At 38.0% G+C, this 20,625-nt stretch overlaps 1 protein-coding gene across 1 annotated transcript; it reads right to left on the bottom strand.

The window, feature by feature from the left end:
- Positions 1–2,333: 2,333 nt before the first annotated feature.
- Positions 2,334–2,894, bottom strand: LOC137649274 (uncharacterized). Its single transcript, XM_068382260.1, has one exon. The coding sequence runs from the start codon at positions 2,892–2,894 to the stop codon at positions 2,334–2,336; it is 561 nt and encodes a 186-aa protein (XP_068238361.1).
- Positions 2,895–20,625: the final 17,731 nt, after the last annotated feature.

The following is a 20,625-nucleotide window of genomic DNA, read 5'->3' as shown; positions in this document are numbered from 1 at the left end:
TGATACTTTTTGTCAGATCATCAGAGCCCCAGTGGCGATGTACACTGACGAAAGATTTCTTGTCGTCATCATTTGTGAGAAAAGATTTCCAGTCTATGGGACGGTGAATATTCAGTCCATCAATTATGAACGTTCCCTAAAGCCTCTTTGGTCTCGCTCGGCTGATTTGGGAGAGATGAGTTTGTCAGCTTATGTGCCTGTGATAAATATTGTCTTAGATGCAGTAGGTATATTCTGGAAAATACGTTCTGATATAGTTTACATTATAGGGGTACCTCTTTCATATTAAAGGAAGAATCCCTATCCTAAGTTAAAGCACATTCATTTGATGGTGGGAGCTTTCGATTTTCAATATTTTTGATCACTTAATTAATTCCTTAATCTTTGTTTGTTTTCATAAAGTATCCATCAACTGTTGCTATGGAATATGAAGTTGAAGACATGGTATAGGATATAAGGTCACTAACGCAAACATATCTTTCTTGTTGCTGTGGTTTTGATAAATATTTTGAAAATGAACCCACTTGTTGACTTGTATTGGATTTCTTTCTTTGTTGTTACAATCCTTTGTGAAACAGTCAGGGACGACATTGTTTTGAACTTGTTTCTCTGCATGGGTTCAAATAAAGGTATTTTTTTTTCACAAGGCAGTCGTTTCAGAAGTTTTCTTTCTGTGATTGGCCTTTACTTAATGCGTTTAGCATATCATGCTGTATTTCTTCAGACATTGATGCTCCCAAGGATAACCATGTCAGATATTGCGAGATTTCAAGTTCAAATGGGTTAATAAAATTTTGAAATGCTTTAATTGTTCGTAGCACCTGTTTCACAGGTGTGAAAAGTATCAATGAGTGTGACATGCCTTTTGTATTTTTTTTCTGGCTCATTCCATATCACAGGGAAGTTTTGTCATGCAAACATCTAGATCAAATGTTGTAACTGTGAAATCTTGTCCTACTTCGGATGATGCTTCTTGGTTGCACCTCAAACTTTCTTGAAATGTTTTGAGGTCCGAAATTGCTACATTAATCATTGTTTGATTCCCAATAGTTGTGGTACAGTTTGGAATATTGCCAGTACTAGACAGAGATCCTCATATAGCAGGAATAAATCTATCCTCAAAGGGCATATGACGGATCTTGTAAATCTATAGATTTGATGTAATTTTCAGCACAGTTTGAGGGCTCCATAAGAGTTGGTTATGACCGTTTTCTCTGGTAGTATGGTGCAAACTCTTAAACTAGACTTTTGAATCATCTTGGGTTTTTCTTCAGTTGGGTATCAGAGGACCTAGCATTGTTATGAGATATTAAAGAAGATCTAGGTCTGTTATGAGCTATTAAGAAGATCTAGCACTGTTTTGATACATTAAGATGAACTATGGCTGCTATGCACTTTAGGAGGACCAATTACTGTTTAAACACATTAAGTAGACATAACAAAGTTATAACGGATTAGGAAGACCTAACACTGATTTTGAGTCATCAAAAGAACTTAGCCCTGTTTTGATACAAGAGGAGCTAGTGTTGCTTTTCCATTTTAAGAGGACCTAGAGCAGTTTTTACACATTAAGAGGACCTAGCACAGTTTTGAAACATCAGGAGGATCTAGCAATGTTTTGATAAATTAAGAGAACCTAATACTGCTTAGCCATTTTAAACGGACCTAGCACTGCTTTTACACATTAAAAGGACCTAACACTGTTTTCACACATCAAGACGAGCTAACACTGTTTTGACACATTGAACGAACTTAGCACAGTTCTGAATCATTAAGAAGACCTTACACTGCTTTGGTACAATAAAAAACCTAGTACTATTTTGACACATTAAGAACCCTTAGTAATGCTTTGACATTGAAAGACATAACACTACTTTAGCACACTACGAGGACAAAGCACACCTTTGACACATTAAAAGGAGCCAGGCTGTTTTGTTTTGTCACATGAGACCCATGCACTTTTAGGCATATTAGGAGGACCCTGCATTGCTTTGACACATTTAAGAGGACATAACATTTATGGCACATTAACAAGATCTAGTCTTATTTGCACAAATTAAGGTGAGGTAGCACTGTTTTGATACATAAAAGAAGCCTTTGCACTCTTTTGACCCATTCAGAGATACTTCCACTGTTTTGGCGTTTCAAGTCCGTAGCTAAGACTACAGCACTCCCTAAATTTTTTATTCTTGGTTGATGACAACCGTGTATAACAAACGACAGATCAAAGGACCCACTATACAAATAGGTAGACAAAAATTTCAATATTTTCTCTCTCTCTCTCTCTCTCTCTCTCTCTCTCTCTCTCTCTCTCTCTCTCTCTCTCTCTCTTGTTAGCCTGGCGAGGGTCCCCACTTCCCGCTAGCCTGGCAGGGCTCTCCCCTTCCCACTGGGCTGGAGGGACCATACCTCCACTCCTGCTGGCCAAGTGGGGCTTTCCCCTGTTCCCACTGGTACAACAGGGCTACCCCGTTCCCGCCGGGACAGCGGGACTCCTCTGTTCTGGCTGGCACAGCGGGGTTCCCCTGTTCCCACTGGCATGGCGGGGCTCCCCCGTTCCCGTTGGCATGGCAGGGCTTCCCCATTCCTGCTGGCACGGCGGGGTCCCCCCATTCCCGTTGGAACGGCGAAGCTACCCCGTTCCTGCTGGGACGATGGGGCTCCCCCGTTCCCGCTGGCACAGCAGGGCTCCCCCATTCTTGCTGACACGGCGGGGCTCCCCCATTCCCGCTGGCACAGTGGGGCTTTCCCCATTCCCGCTGGCACGGTGGGGATTCCCCCGTTCCCACTGGACGGCAGGGCTTCCCTGTTCCCACTGGAACGGCGAGGCTCTTACGTTCCCGCTGGTACGGCTGGGCTCTCCCGATCCAGCTGGAACGGTGGGGCTCCCCCATTCCCGCTGGGATGGAGGGGCTTCCTCGTTCCCGCTGACACGGCGGGGCTCCCCAGTTTCCACTAGCATGGTGGGGTTGCTCCGTTCCCGCTTGCACAGCGGCGCTCCCCCTTTACCGCTGGCATGGCGGGGCTCCCGCATTCCTGCTGGCACGGAGCGACTCCCTCGTTCCCGCTGGCACGGCAGGGTTCCAGCATTCTCCCTGGCACAGCGTAGCTCTGCCATTTCTGCTGGAACGGCGGAGCTCCCCAGTTTCCGCTGGCCTGGCACGACTTTCCCATTCCCGCTGGCCCAGCGCAGCTCCCCCCGTTCCCACTGGAACGGCGCATCTCCCCCGTTCCTGCTGCCACAGCAGGGGCTCCCTCAATCCCGTTGGCACGGGGGATCTCCCTGCCCTGACGAAGGTCTGCACTCTACTGAATGCCTCTCTAATTTATGGATGAAATCCTGTGCAAAAACTTTCCACAAGATTCATCATTTGATAAGACTTCAAAAAATGCTAATCATAAACGCCTATGACTGTCTTACATACACTGTGCCAATAACCTTTATCTTACATGCACTTTTATTATTCTTGGAAGTTATTGCTCTTGGAAGTTATTGTTCTTCCTTTCAAAGACCTGTTTGAAACTGGCTATCAAGTTATTTCTATATTTTCCTTTACTTTTCTTCATAAAAGTTAATCGTTATTATAACTGTCACTATTATTATTTCTAGCTAAGCTACAAGCCTACTTGGAATAGCAGGATGTTGTAAGCCCATGGGGTCCGACAGGAAAAAAATAGCCCAGTGAGGAAAGGAAATAAGGAGATAAATAAACTACAAGAGCGGTAATGAACAACTAAAATAAAATTTTCTATCTACAGCAACAAAATTACAACAGATCTGTCATATATAAATTATAAAAAGAGACATATCAGCCTGTACAAAATAAAACCATTTGCTGCTATATAAAATAACCTATCAAATATTCCCATAAATAAGGAGGAGATTCACAACTACAACTAATACTACTACTAATAATATCAATAACATCAATAAAACTCAATCTAGTTCCCATAACAAATAGTAAAAACAAAGGAAGTTCACGACAGCACATAGCCTAAATACCAAGCTGCTCTATATAATAAAAAAACTCTGAAACATGGCTCGCATTTTAAAGAACGAAAGTGGCAAACGTGCTCACCAGAGTATTCATTGCCAGGTTTACTGGAAAATGAGACACATAGGGAGGTAATATTAGAGGGAAAGAAATCTATAGCATCACTGTATCCTTAGATGAGGGGAGAGTTACGGTGGTAGGGCAATTTTATGGAAAGATGGGAATCAATTTTTGTTAAGGGCTGCGCTTTTACTTATTTCCTGTGTAACGGATATTGATATTACTTTTTAATTAATAACTGCAATGATATGGATGAACGATGGTTATATACATGCATACTTACTTATGGATATTGACATGTATATTGAGCTATATAAAACGATAAATGAATATATATATGTATGTATATATATATATATATATATATATATATATATGAATAGATAGATAGATAGATAGATAGATAATAGATGGATGGATAGATAGATAGGCTGATAAATAGACAGATAGGGAACTAGATTGATCAATAAATATGTTGACAGATAGACAGATAAGTAGATAAATAAATAGATATGTTTATAAAGAGATAGATAAGGAGATCAATATGTTGATCTACAGAAAGAGAGGGACATCGATATCTTGATAAATAGATAGATAAATACATATGTAGATATATAAATATGTTGATAAATACACAAATAGGGAGATACACTTCTATATAAATATATTTCTAGCGCATTTATCTTACATAGCAATATTAAAAACCGATGTTTATATTTTCATGTTCAAGTTGAATTTTGGTCTTTTCTATCTTCAAAAGCACATAAGGATAGAAAGAATAAAAATCCAATCAAATAAAAAACAGGATAAGTTATTGTTTAGTCAACTATATCATTATTATCATTATTATTATTATTATTATTATTATTATTATTATTATTAATTATTGTTATTATTATTATTACTATTGTTGTTGTTGTTGTTGCTTTTGTTACAAGCAACGCTACAATCGCAGTTGGAAAAGCTAGATGCTATAGGCCCAAGGACTCTAACATAGGAAAAATAGCCTAGTGAGGAGAGGAAACAAGGAAATAAATAAACCACAAGAGAAGAATAAACAACTAAAATATTTCAAGAACAATAACAACATTAAATTAAATCATTCACACATGAACTATAAAAACTTAAAAAAACAAGAGGAAGACGAATAAGATAGAACGGCGTGCCCAAATGTACCCTCAAACAAGAGAACTTTTATGTAAGACAGTGGAAGGTCATGGTGCAGAGGCTATGGCACTACCCACACCTAGAAGAGCTGTTTACCATAGCTAAGGAGTCCCTTCTACCCTTACCAAGAGGTTTGTAGTCATTGAACAATTACATTGCAGTAGTTAACTTCTTGAGTGAAAGAGAATTGTTTGGTAATCTCAGTGTTATCAAGTGTATAAGAACAGAGGATAATGTGGTAATAATAGGTTAGACCAGTGTATGTGTAAGTATATACAAAATGAGCCGTAACCAGAGAGAGAGAGAGAGAGAGAGAGAGAGAGAGAGAGAGAGAGAGAGAGAGAGAGAGAGAGGCATAGGAAGGAAGAAAAGACGATGGATTGACAAGCTACGAAAATTTGCAGGTATAGGCTGGCATGTAAAGAACATACAAACAGACGCGAGTATCCTGGCGAACCAATTAAAGCTCTTTGTTCCCAAGATGATCCTGGAGAGGTCTTTTGATAAATTGGTGCAGGACATGAGGCTTTACAAAGGATATATTCATCTTTAATATGAGGTCTTGTTATCTCTCTTTCCTTTCCTTATAACCCAGTAATAAATAATTTCCCACTTGTCTTCACATTTTATGTTCGAGGGTTAAAAAAAAAAAAGTTTTCTTTACAACTACTATCACAGTTAATTTTCCATTTCTCATGAAATAAACAATATGTCTGGAATTCTATTGTCAAATATATTCGCATCAATTTCCCCCTTAACTTTCTCTTGCCTGAAAAAGGACTGGTTGCGCATCAAATCCTTCAAAGATTTCCAGCAATTACTCCGACGTAAAAATTCCATGAGATACAAAGATGCAGAGTGGCATTCGTCGGTAGTCGAGGAGAGAGAGAGAGAGAGAGAGAGAGAGAGAGAGAGAGAGAGAGAGAGAGAGAGAGAGAGCAGTAAAAAGTTTCTTTTCTCATTTCAGCCAAATACTTTAAAGCTAAAATGAGAAATTTATCTCTTCATATTTGGCTTCAACACTGCAAGTGATAATTCTGGAACTGCCTCAGAAAACAGGATAATTCATCTTATACTACAAATTATTACCTCTCTCTCCTCTCTCTCTCTCTCTCTCTCTCTCTCTCTCTCTCTCTCTCTCTCTCTCTGAATATATATATATATATATATATATATATATATATATATATATATATATATAAACATATATATATAAACATATATATATCTACATATATATACATATAAACACACACACACACACACACACATATATATATATATATATATATATATATATATATATATATATATATATTATATATATGTATATACATATCTATATGTATATATATGAATATATATATGTATATCTCTATATATAATACATATACATATATCATATATATATATATATATATATATATATATATATATATATATATATATACATTGTGATAAAAAAAACTTAATTACGAAGTAAATCTCAAAATGCTTTAAATTTTTTCAACAAATTTGTATAACTCTGTTATTAAAAAACAGCAAGAAAACACCTTCAATTGAGAAACAAAATCAATATTGGAGCCTGGAATGTTAGGAAACTCAAAGAAAAAGGCAAATTAAACACTGTTTGCAATGAAATGAATAACTATGGCCTCCAAATTCTTGGATTAGCTGAAACTAACTGGAACAGACTCGGTAGCTTCAGAACAGATGGAAATCATCATGTCATCTTTTCTGGTAAAGAAGATGGATACTGTAATCCTAGGAAAAGAAGCATCTAAAGCTCTAATTGGCTACAGCCCAATCAGCGACCGAATTCTAAAACTAAGAATCCAAGCAAAACCACATAACATTACTATTGTTCAGTGGTATGCCCCAACTAGCACATCGAATGAGGACGAAATAAATAGCTTCTATGACAGCCTGCAAGAAACTATAGACTCCATACAAAATCGTGATTTGCAGGTAATTATGGGAGATAAGAATGCCAAAGTAGGCAAGAACTCGACAACTAACAAAACTTGTGGCCGCTTTGGACTAGGAGAGCAAAACGAACGTGGAGAGAGACTCATAGAATTTTGTAGTGCCAACAACATGCTGATTACAAACACAATGTTTGAACACCATCCTCGCCATCTCTACACTTGGACGTCTCCAGACATGAAAACCCGCAACCAAATTGACTATATCATCTTGAACCAAAAATGGAAAAGTTGTGTAAAAAATTTTAAAACTAGACCTGGAGCAGACTGTAATAGCGACCACCAACTCCTGGCTGCCGAGATCAAACTACAACTTAAGAAATTGACACAACCACCTCAACCAATTCGCTTTGACTACAAAACCCTTGATAACAATTATTCTGTCAAAATTTTAAATAGCTTTGAGGCTCTTTTACAACGAACTGTGGAACGAAGAAAGGACATCTTTCTAAAAGCTGCAGAAGAAACCATTACCAAGAAAACCAACAAAAGGAATTAATGGATATCGGAAGAAACCATAAAAGAAGCTGAGCTTAGAAGGCAACTAAAAGCAGAAGGGATCAATGATCCTGTTGAGGAAACAATTTACAGACAACAGAACTCCAAAATTCAACGGATGATGCGGAAAGACAAGGAAAAGTTCATACAAGAACAATGCCAAAGGACTGAAGAAAATTCCATTAACAACTCTACCAAAGAAATGTACAATGGTGTGAAAAACCTCACCAAGAAATTCAAACCATCTGTTGACACCATCAAAGATGAAGATGACCTAATCCTTTGTGACAGAGAGGAAGTCAAAGACAGATGGAAAGAATACTGCACAAATCTCTACAAAAGAAATGAATCCATTGTAACACCAGTCCCATACGGGCAAGTGTCTTCGGAACCAGAACCACCTCCTCTGATTGATGAGATTAGAGAAGCTATTAAAGAACTCTTGGAAAGAGTCCAGGAAACGATCAGGTCACAGTCGAAATGATAAAGAATGGAGGTGAGAACGTCGAGATATTCTACCACAGACTCTGCAATAAAATCTGGATAGTAAACAAATGGCCAGACGATTAGGGGGAGTCAGTCTTTGTCCCCATCCCTAAGAAAGGTGACACCCTCAAATGCAGCAATAATAGGACAATCTCCCTCATTAGTCACAGTAGCAAAATTCTTTTGAAAATCATGGGTAAGGGAATGGCAAACAAACTGAACGAAGAAATCGCTGACGAACAAGCAGGATTCTGTCCTTGGAAAGGCACCAGAGACCAAATCATGAATCTCAAGATGATCCTTGAAAAAAACAGAGAACGAGGAATCGACGTATTCCTTTGTTTTATTGACTACACTAAAGCCTTTGATACAGTTGCACATGACATCTTATGGAATGACATGTACTCTATGGGTTTTCCACCTCATGTCATCTCACTTCTGAAAGCACTGTACAATCAACAGAAAGCAGCAGTGCGAACATCTTATGGCCTAACGGATTGGTTTAACATCGGACAAGGTGTCAGACAAGGATGCATTGTTTCTCCCCACCACTTTAGCATCTACTCGGAAACCATAATGAGAAATGCGCTTGAAGACTACGAAGGAGGCATAACTGTTGGAGGACAAAAGATCACTAATCTCAGATACGCCGACAATGTGGTTTTAATCGCTGGAAGTATGGAGGACCTCCAAACATTAGTATCAAAAGTAAAAGCTGAGAGTGAAAAAGTGGGACTGAACCTAAATGCTAAGAAAACAAAGGTCATGAAGTGTCAAAAAACCCCGTCTGATCAAGAAATTCTACTAGACGGAGTTGCCCTAGATAATGTCACTGAATTTACTTACCTCAGAGCAACTTTCACCAATAATGGAGACGACTCCCAAGAGATCAAAAGAAGAATTGGTATTGCAAAGAATGCAACCATCGCACTAAGCAATGTGTGGAAAGACAAACATATCACTCTAAACACAAAGAAGTGGCTTCTCAAATCACTTGTTTTCCGCATCGCATCATACGGCTCAGAATGTTGGGTTTTAAAAGCTACAGATCGGAAAAGATTAGAAAGTTTTGAACTATGGTGTTACAGAAGTCCTTAGGATAAGCTGGATTGAGAAAAAGACTAACGTGGAAGTACTACAAAAGATCAATATCAAAAAAGATTACTTGACATTTTGGATGAAAGAAAACTAACTTTTATTGGACACCAGGTTCGGAAACACAATACTCTGGAAAGAACGCTACTAATTGGATCAGTCTATGGTACAAGAACGAGAGGAAGGCCTAAATCTAGATTGAGTGACAATATCAAGGAGATGTGCGGGCTAACGATGGTGGAGTTGGAAAGGAAGGCTCAAGACCGGAATGAATGGAGATGTTTTGTGCAGAGGGCCACGGCCGTTCGACATCGAACACCCCGTACTTGATGATGTTATTAAATAAGGGAATTTAATAAAATTCACCCCTTTAAGACATCTAATTTCTCTACAAGTTGTTATATATAAATATTTCACAACATACTCAACTCATTCCCGATGGAACGGCGGGATCCCTTGTTCCCGGTGGCACGGCAGGGCTCCCCCGTTCCCGCTGGTACGGCAGGGCTCCCCCGTTCCCTCTGGAACAGCAGGGCTCGCCCATTCCTGCTGGGACGGAGCGGCTGCCTCGTACCCGCTAGAATGGCGCAGCTCCCTCTTTCCCGCTGGCATGGCAGGGTTCAAACATTCCCTCTGGCACGGCAGAGCTCTCCTGTTCCCACTGGCTCAGCGCGGCTCCCACGTTCCCGCTGCAACGGCGCGTCTCGCCCGTTCCTGCTTCCACGGCGGGGGTTCCGCCAATCCTGTTGTCACAACAGGTCTCCCTGCCTTGGGGAAGGTCTGCGCTCTACTGAGTGCCCTTCTAATTAATGGATGAAATCCTGTGCAAAAGCTTTCCAAAAGATTCATCATTTAATAAGACTTCAAAGAATGCTGATCATAAACGCCTAGGACTGTCTTACATACACTTTGCCACTATCCTTAATCTTACATGCACTCTTATTGTTCTTTGAAGTTATCATTCTTCCTTTCAAAGATCTGTTTCAAACTGGCTATAGAGTTATTTCTATATATTTTTACTTTTCTTCATAAAAGTTAATCGTAATTATAATTGTCATTTTTATCATTACTAGCTAAGCTACAAGCCGACTTGGAAAAGCAGGATGCTATAAGCCCATGGGCTCCGACAAGAAAAATTAGCCTGGTGAGGAAAGGAAATAAAGAGATAAACAACATAGAGCAGTAATGAACAACTAAAATAAAATATTCTATGCACAGTAACAAAATTAAAACAGATCTGTCATATATAAACTATAAAAAGAGACTTATATCAGACTATTCAAAATAAAAACATTTACTGCTATTCAGAATAACCTATCAAATACTGCTGTAAATACGGAGGAGATTCACTACTACTACTACTAGTACTACTACTACTACTACAATCAATAACAACGATAAAACTCAATCTACTTCCCATAGCAAATAGTAAAAACAAAGGAGGTTCACGACTGGACATAAATACCAAGGTGCTCTATATAATAAAAAAAAACTCTGAAACATAGCTCGCATTTTAAAGAACGAAAGTGGTAAAGGTGCTCACCAGAGTATTCATTGCCAGGTTTACTGGAAAATGACACACATAGGGAGGTAATATTAGAGGGAGAGAAATTCATTTTATCTCTGTATCCTTAGATGGGAGGGAAGCTACGGCCGTACGGCAATTTTCGGGAGAGATGGGAGTAAATCTTTTTCAAGGGCCACGTGTTTGCTTATTTCTCGCGTAAAAAAGATTGTTTCTTTTTAATACCTGCTATGATATGGACGACCGATGCTGATATACATGCGTACTTACGATAAATAAAGATTATATACATATATATATACTGTATATATATATATATATATATATATAGCTAGATATATACACACATACATATGTTGACAAGCAGACAGATGGTGATCTAGATGGATCAATAGATAAGTATGTTGACAAATAAACAGATAAGTAGATAAATTAATAAATAGGTTATGTTGGTAAATAGACAGCTAAGGAGATCGATATGTTGATAATTAGACATATAAGGAGATAGCTATGTGTATAAATAGACACCCAGATAGATCGATATGTTGATAAACAGAAAGATAGGGAGACCGATATGTTGATAAATAAACAGATATATTAGGTATATATGTTGATAAATAGACAAATACCGCGACAAACTTCTATATAGATATATTTCTAGCGCATTTAGAACCAGTGAGTGTTTGCATTTATCTTTCAGAGCAATATTAAAAACTAATTTTTATACTTTCATGTTCAAGTTGAATTTCGGTCTTTTATATCATTCAGAGCACATAAGGATAGAAAAAAATCAAATCAAATGAAAAAAAGGATCAAGTTATTGTTTATACAACTATATTATTATTATTATTATTATTATTATTATTATTATTACTATTGTTGTTGTTGTTGTTTTTGTTATTACAAGCTACGCTAAAATCATTGTTGGTAAAGCTAGATGCTATAGGCCCAAGGACTCTAATATAGGAGAAATAGCCTAGTGAGGAGAGGAAACAAGGAAATAAATAAACCACAAGAGAAGAATAAACAACTAAAATATTTCAAGAACAAATAACAACATTAAATTAAATCATTCACACATGAACTATAGAAACTTAAATAAACAAAAGGAAGAGAAATAAGATAGAACAGCGTGCCCAAGTGTACCCTCAAGCAAGAGAACTTTAATGTAAGACAGTGGAAGGTCATGGTGCAGAGGCTATGGCACTACCCACACCTAGAAGATCTGTTTACCATAGCTAAGGAGTCCCTTCTACCCTTACCAAGAGGTTTGTAGTCATTGAACAATTACATTGCAGTAGTTAACTTCTTGAGTGAAAGAGAATTGTTTGATAATCTCAGTGTTATCAAGTGTATAAGGACAGAGGAGAATGTGGTAATAATAGGTTAGACCGGTGTATGTGTAAGCATATACAAAATGACCGTAACCAGAGAGAGAGAGAGAGAGAGAGAGAGAGAGAGAGAGAGAGAGAGAGAGAGAGAGACAGAGAGAGAGAGAGAGAGAGAGAGAGAGAGAGAGAGAGAGAGAGAGAGAGAAGACAATGGATTGACGAGCTAAGAAAATTTGCATGTATAGACTGGCATAGAAAGACCATACACACAGACGCGAGTAACCTGGCCAGTAAATTAAAGCTCTTTGTTCCCAAGATGATCCTGGAAAGGTCTTTTGATAAATTGGTGCAGGACATGTGTGGCTTTTCAAAGGATATATTCATCTTTAATATAAGGTCTTGTTATCTCTCTGTCCTTATAACACAGTAATAGAAAATTTCTCACTTGTCTTCACATTTTGATGTTCGAGGGTTAAAAAAAAAATAAGATTTCTTTACAACTATCAGAGTTAATTTTCAATCTCGCATGAAATAAACGATATGGTTTGAATTCTATTTTCAAATATATTCGCATCAATTTCCCCTTAACTTTCTCTTGCCTGAAAAAGGACTGGTTGCGCATCAAATCCTTCAAAGATTTCCAGCAATTACTCCAACGTAAAAATTCCATGAGATACAAAGATGCAGAGGAGTGGCATTCGTCCGATGCAAGAGAGAGAGAGAGAGAGAGAGAGAGAGAGAGAGAGAGAGAGAGAGAGAGAGAGAGAGAGAGAGAGAGCAGCAAAAAGTTGCTCTTCTCATTTCAGCCAATGCTTTAAAACTAAAATGAGAAATTTCTCTCTTCATATTTGCCTTTAAAACTGCAAGTGATAATTCTGGAACTGGCCTAGAAAACAGGATAATTTATATTTCCCTCATAATTATTAGCTTTTCCTTTTAGCATCTAGTCAATTTCGAAATGGATTCAATTTTGTAATCAAATTTTCACAACTCTGTTATTAAACAAGACAATTTGATAAAATTCACCTCTTTAAGACCTCTAATTGTTACAGAAGTTATATATGAATATTTCACCTTGGGTATCTGTACCATTTTACAACGTACTCCTCGACTCACTTCAAAGGCTGAAATTGTTATAAAGGGAGATAGAATCTTAAACTCTTCCTGGGCCCATATGAGTTGGAGTCATGTGTATGCCGAGCACAGCTCTCGCTGGCTTTCAGAGGCCAGATTCAATATTGCGTGGAAGCAAAAAGGGGCAAACCCGTGCGTAGGAATTCCAGCTAAAGATAGTTCTGGTTGCAAAGGTCGCGGATGGAAATGTTGTTTTCTCATCCACTTATGTATATATTCAGGGGTTTCTTCCTATTTTTATACATTCATATACACAGATACTCTCAGGCATATATACACACATACACACGTATATACAAGTATAATCACACACAAATATATATATATATATATATATATATATTATATATATATATATATATATATATATATATATATATATATATATATATATTTATATATATATATATATATATATATATATATATTCATATGTATTTATATACATATACACATATATGAATATAAATATATTATATATATACACATGTATATATATATATATATATATATATGTGTGTGTGTGTGTGTGTGTGTGTGTGTGTGTGTTTGTGTGTGTGTATCTGTGGTAATATAATCAAAGTCATCAATGTCATTGCAAATGATAAATCTCCTGCACTATAAACAACAATTTATAGCTTTCATAACAAATATTTATTGTTATCAAAACACCAATTGCCTTTACTTTTCCCTGCTTCCAAAAAACAATTATCTTTACAACAAAATCCCCACAAAAACTTTAAATGCTTCCAGCAGAAATCCTCCAGCAAGCAAAAGCTCTGGAAATGAGAATTTTGAGGAGTTATATAAATGCAAATGGCAATGCACAAGAGCCCGGGCTATCTGCAATTTCAAACAACAGTTACCCTCTGGAGAAATATTTCGACATTCGTTTGTGGTAAATTCAATTCATTCATGGTTACGTGGTCTATAATAGCTAAAATAATCTGGGAAACGTTTAAAGGTTTTTAAAGGCCGATCAATATTTCGATAATCGTTGGTGGTAAATTCAATTCATTCATGGTTACGTGGTCTATAATAGCTAAAATAATCTGGGAAACGTTTAAAGGTTTTTAAAGGCCGATCAATATTTCGATAATCGTTGGTGGTAAATTCAATTCATTCATGGTTACATGGTCTATAATAGCTAAAATAATCTGGAAAACATTTAAAGGTTTTTAAAGGCCGCTCAATATTTCGATATTCGTTTGTGGTAAATTCAATTAATTCATGGTTACATGGTCTATAATCAATCAATCAATCAATATACCAAGGCACTTCCCCCAATTTTGGGGGGTAGCCGACACCAACAATGAACCAAAACAAAAAGGGGACCTCTACTCTCTATGTTCCTTCAGCCTAACCAGGGACTCAACCGAGTTCAGCTGGTACTGCTAGGGTGCCACAGCCCAACCTCCCACATTTCCACCACAGATGAAGCTTCATAATGCTGACTCCCCTACTGCTGCTACCTCCGCGGTTATCTAAGGCACCGGAGGAAGCAGCAGGGCCTACTGGAACTGCGTCACAATCGCTCGCCATTCATTCCTATTTCTAGCACGCTCTCTTGCCTCTCTCACATCTATCCTCCTATCACCCAGAGCTTTCTTCACACCATCCATCCACCCAAACCTTGGCCTTCCTCTTGTACTTCTCCCATCAACTCTTGCATTCATCACCTTCTTTAGCAGACAACCACTTTCCATTCTCTCAACATGGCCAAACCACCTCAACACATTCATATCCACTCTAGCCGCTAACTCATTTCTTACACCCGTTCTCTCCCTCACCACTTCGTTCCTAACCCTATCTACTCGAGATACACCAGCCATACTCCTTAGACACTTCATCTCAAACACATTCAATTTCTGTCTCTCCCTCACTTTCATTCCCCACGACTCCGATCCATACATCACAGTTGGTACAATCACTTTCTCATACAGAACTCTCTTTACATTCATGCCCAACCCTCTATTTTTTACTACTCCCTTAACTGCCCCCAACACTTTGCAACCTTCATTCACTCTCTGACGTACATCTGCTTCCACTCCTCCATTTGCTGCAACAATAGACCCCAAGTACTTAAACTGATCCACCTCCTCAAGTAACTCTCCATTCAACATGACATTCAACCTTGCACCACCTTCCCTTCTCGTACATCTCATAACCTTACTCTTACCCACATTGACTCTCAATTTCCTTCTCTCACACACCCTTCCAAATTCTGTCACTAGTCGGTCAAGCTTCTCTTCTGTGTCTGCTACCAGTACAGTATCATCCGCAAACAACAACTGATTTACCTCCCATTCATGGTCATTCTTGCCTACCAGTTTTAATCCTCGTCCAAGCACTCGAGCATTCACCTCTCTCACCACTCCATCAACATACAAGTTAAACAACCACGGCGACATCACACATCCCTGTCTCAGCCCCACTCTCACCGGAAACCAATCACTCACTTCATTTCCTATTCTAACACATGCTTTACTACCTTTGTATAAACTTTTCACTGCTTGCAACAACCTTCCACCAACTCCATATAACCTCATCACATTCCACATTGCTTCCCTATCAACTCTATCATATGCTTTCTCCAGATCCATAAACGCAACATACACCTCCTTACCTTTTGCTAAATATTTCTCGCATATCTGCCTAACTGTAAAAATCTGATTCATACAACCCCTACCTCTTCTAAAACCACCCTGTACTTCCAAGATTGCATTCTCTGTTTTATCCTTAATCCTATTAATCAATACTCTACCATACACTTTTCCAACTACACTCAACAAACTAATACCTCTTGAATTACAACACTCATGCACATCTCCCTTACCCTTATATAGTGGTACAATACATGCACAAACCCAATCTACTGGTACCATTGACAACACAAAACACATATTAAACAATCTCACCAACCATTCAAGTACAGTCACACCCCCTTCCTTCAACATCTCAGCTTTCACACCATCCATACCAGATGCTTTTCCTACTCTCGTTTCATCTAGTGCTCTCCTCACTTCATCTATTGTTATCTCTCTCTCATTCTCATCTCCCATCACTGGCACCTCAACACCTGGAACAGCAATTATATCTGCCTCCCTATTATCCTCAACATTCAGCAAACTTTCAAAATATTCCGCCCACCTTTTCCTTGCCTCCTCTCCTTTTAACAACCTTCCATTTCCATCTTTCACTGTCTCTTCAATTCTTGCGCCAGCCTTCCTTACTCTCTTCACTTCTTTCCAAAACTTCTTCTTATTCTCTTCATATGACTGACCCAATCCCTGACCCCACCTCAGGTCAGCTGCCCTCTTTGCCTCACGTACCTTGCGCTTTACTTCCACCTTTTTCTCTCTATATTTTTCATACTTCTCTATACTATTACTCTGCAGCCATTCTTCAAAAGCCCTCTTTTTCTCTTCCACTTTCACCTTCACTCCTTCATTCCACCATTCACTGCCCTTCCTCATGCTGCCTCCAACAACCTTCTTACCACATACATCACTTGCAATCCCAACAAAATTTTCTTTTACTAACTTCCACTCCTCCTCTAAATTACCAGTTTCTCTTACTCTCACCTCATCATATGCCATTTTCAACCTTTCCTGATATATACTTTTTACCCCCGGTTTTATTAGCTCTTCAATCCTCACTACCTCCCTTTTACATCCACCTACTCTATTCCCCCACTCTTTTGCTACAACTAATTTTCCTTCCACCAAAAAATGATCAGACATACCGTTAGCCATACCCCTATACACGTGCACGTCTTTCAATCTTCCAAACATTCTTTTAGTTACCAACACATAATCCATTAATGCCCTTTCTACTACTCTTCCATTTGCCACTCTTACCCATGTATACTTATTTTTATCTTTCTTTTTAAAGAAGCTAGCACTTATTACCATCTCTTGTTCAACACACATGTCTACCAGTCTCTCACCACTCTCATTTTCACCTGGTACGCCATACTTACCAATGACACCTTCTACCTCTCCAGCGCCCACTCTAGCATTTAAGTCACCCATAACGACTACATAATTCCTTCTACCCAGTCCTTCTACACACCTAGTCAAATCATTCCAGAACTCATTCCGCTCTTCTTCACTTTTCTCACTACCTGGCCCATACGCACTGACAAACGCCCAACATTCCCTACCCAACCTAACCTTTACCCACATTAACCTAGATGATATCTCCTTCCATTCCACTACTTTACCTGTCATCCATTCACTCAGCAATAACGCCACACCCTCTCTCGCTCTTCCCCTTTCAATCCCAGACACTCTATCAGACATTTCACCAAACATCACTTCACCCTTTCCTTTCATCTTTGTCTCACACAAGGCCAATACATCCATCCTTCTACTTCTAAACATACTTCCAATCTCACATCTTTTACTCTCTATCGTACTACATCCACGCACATTCAGACACCCCAAAACTAGAGTGCGGGGAGCAGTCACTCTCCCCCCAGCTCCATCTCCTTGTCGATGTCTCGCAGGAATTTTTTACAGGAGAGGGGGTTCCCAGCCCCCTCGTCCCGTCCCTTTTAGTAGCCTCATACGACACGCAGGGATAACGTTGGCGCTATTCTAATTTTTATATGCCCCCGCGGCCACAGGGGGCAATTCATTCATGGTTACGTGGTCTATAATACCTAAAATAACCTGGAAAACATTTAAAGGTTTTTAAAGGCCGCTCAATATTTCGATATTCGTTTGTGGTAAATTCAATTAATTCATGGTTACGTGGTCTATAATAGCTAAAATAATCTGGGAAACGTTTAAAGGTTTTTAAAGGCCGATCAATATTTCGATATTCGCTTGTGGTAAATTCAATTCATTCATGGTTACGTGGTCTATAATAGCTAAAATAATCTGGAAAACATTTAAAGGTTTTTAAAGGCCGCTCAATATTTCGATATTCGTTTGTGGTAAATTCAATTCATTCATGGTTACGTGGTCTATAATAGCTAAAATAATCTGGAAAACATTTAAAGGTTTTTAAAGGCCGCTCAATATTTCGATATTCGTTTGTGGTAAATTCAATTAATTCATGGTTACGTGGTCTATAATAGCTAAAATAATCTGGGAAACGTTTAAAGGTTTTTAAAGGCCGATCAATATTTCGATATTCGCTTGTGGTAAATTCAATTCATTCATGGTTACGTGGTCTATAATAGCTAAAATAATCTGGAAAACATTTAAAGGTTTTTAAAGGCCGCTCAATATTTCGATATTCGTTTGTGGTAAATTCAGTTCATTCATGGTTACGTGGTCTATAATAGCTAAAATAATCTGGAAAACGTTTAAAGGTTTTTAAAGGCCGCTCAATATTTCGATATTCGCTTGTGGTTAATTCAATTAATTCATGGTTACATGGTCTATAATAGCTAAAATAATCTGGGAAACGTTTAAAGGTTTTTAAAGGCCGCTCAATATTTCGATATTCGCTTGTGGTAAATTCAATTCATTCATGGTTACGTGGTCTATAATAGCTAAAATAATCTGGAAAACATTTAAAGGTTTTTAAAGGCCGCTCAATATTTCGATATTCGCTTGTGGTAAATTCAATTCATTCATGGTTACATGGTCTATAATAGCTAAAATAATCTGGGAAACGTTTAAAGGTTTTTAAAGGCCGCTCAATATTTCGATATTCGCTTGTGGTAAATTCAATTCATTCATGGTTACGTGGTCTATAATACCTAAAATAACCTGGAAAACATTTAAAGGTTTTTAAAGGCCGCTCAATATTTCGATATTCGCTTGTGGTAAATTCAATTCATTCATGGTTACGTGGTCTATAATAGCTAAAATAATCTGGGAAACGTTTACAGGTTTTCAAAGGCCGCTCATGGGTGGCAGAGAAAAGGGACTTTACTCTAGCAAGAAGCACAATGCCCTAGAACCTAGGGCATCGTGCTGCTCTATCTAGGGCCTAGATAGAGACTGATCATACGGCCAAGACCACTCTCCACCCAAGCTAGGTCACGGGTGGGCCAGGCAATGGTTGGAGATGACTCAGCAGGTAGATCTATAGACTTCCCCACAATCCCCATCATTAGCTTATAAAAATAGTGAGATTGCAGACACCAAAGGAATTAATGAGCTTGAGCGGGACTCGAACAACGGTCTAGCGATCACAAGGCAGACGTGTTAACAATAGGCCATAACAACCCCGACCTTTGAATGGATTTTGTAACGAAATACTGGCGATTGTAATGAAGGTTTTAGATTATTGTTGGTTATGAGTGTTTATACTTATATAGTGTGATAACGAATGAGTTTACTTCATAAAAAAAAAAGTATTGTGAGGTGAGGGTTTATTGCCTCTTAATCCTATTTGTAACTTTTAGGAAATACTGACAAAGGGTCATTATATGGCATAAATTTAGCACCAACAAAGCTTTGATTACCTATGTGCATTGCACTATTCATTATCATAAACAAAGGCAGTAATAATAATAATAATAATAATAATAATAATAATAATAATAATAATAATAATAATAACACGGCAATGATATTAACAATATCAATAAAAATAAAAATAAAAATAATAATAATATTAATAATAATAATCAATTATTAATTCGTTTTTAAATATAAACATCACTAGTAATAGCAACAGCAATAATAATAACAATAATAATAAAAAGGATGAAGATGATGATAATAACAACTAGATGGGTACTCAGTAGAGCGCAGACTTACACTGTACCAGCTTATTTTTCGACCTTGACTTTGACCTTAACAATTAATTACCGTGAATTTTCCTACACTCAAATATGAACCAAGTTTGAAGTCTCTGGGATAAGGATGTCCAAACTTATGACTGATTCCGTGATATGAACGTATTGCTCGTCCGTGACCTTGGTCTTTGACCTTGCAATTTCAATCATTTCCAGCTCTTTATACAACAGTTTAAAATCCCTGCAAATTTAATTACATTACGTTTAAAATTGTGGTCGTATGGTTGATGACCGGAATTTGACCTTTTGCTTGATCTTGACCATGGACTTGACCTTAACCTTCGATCTAAACATGTATGAATTGGCGTGGATTTTTATACATTCAAATATGAACCAAGCTTGAAGTCTCTGGGACAACGAAGTCCAACTGATAGCTGATTATGTGAATTGCACATTTTGTTTGGCCGTGACCTTGACCTTCCAATATTTAATAATTTCCGGCTCTTTACATAACAGTTAATCCTTGCAAGTTTCATTACGATTAAAATTGTGGTCAGGAAGGTGTTCACTAACAAACAGGTGGTAAAACATAACCTCATTCCAACCTCGTTGGCGGAGATAATTATAATAACAACAACAACAACAA

Source organism: Palaemon carinicauda, chromosome 11 (genome assembly GCF_036898095.1).
Source record: "Palaemon carinicauda isolate YSFRI2023 chromosome 11, ASM3689809v2, whole genome shotgun sequence".
Taxonomy (NCBI): domain Eukaryota; kingdom Metazoa; phylum Arthropoda; class Malacostraca; order Decapoda; family Palaemonidae; genus Palaemon; species Palaemon carinicauda.
The sequence above is the reverse complement of the archived record's forward strand: the minus strand, read 5'-3'. Positions and strand labels throughout refer to the sequence as shown.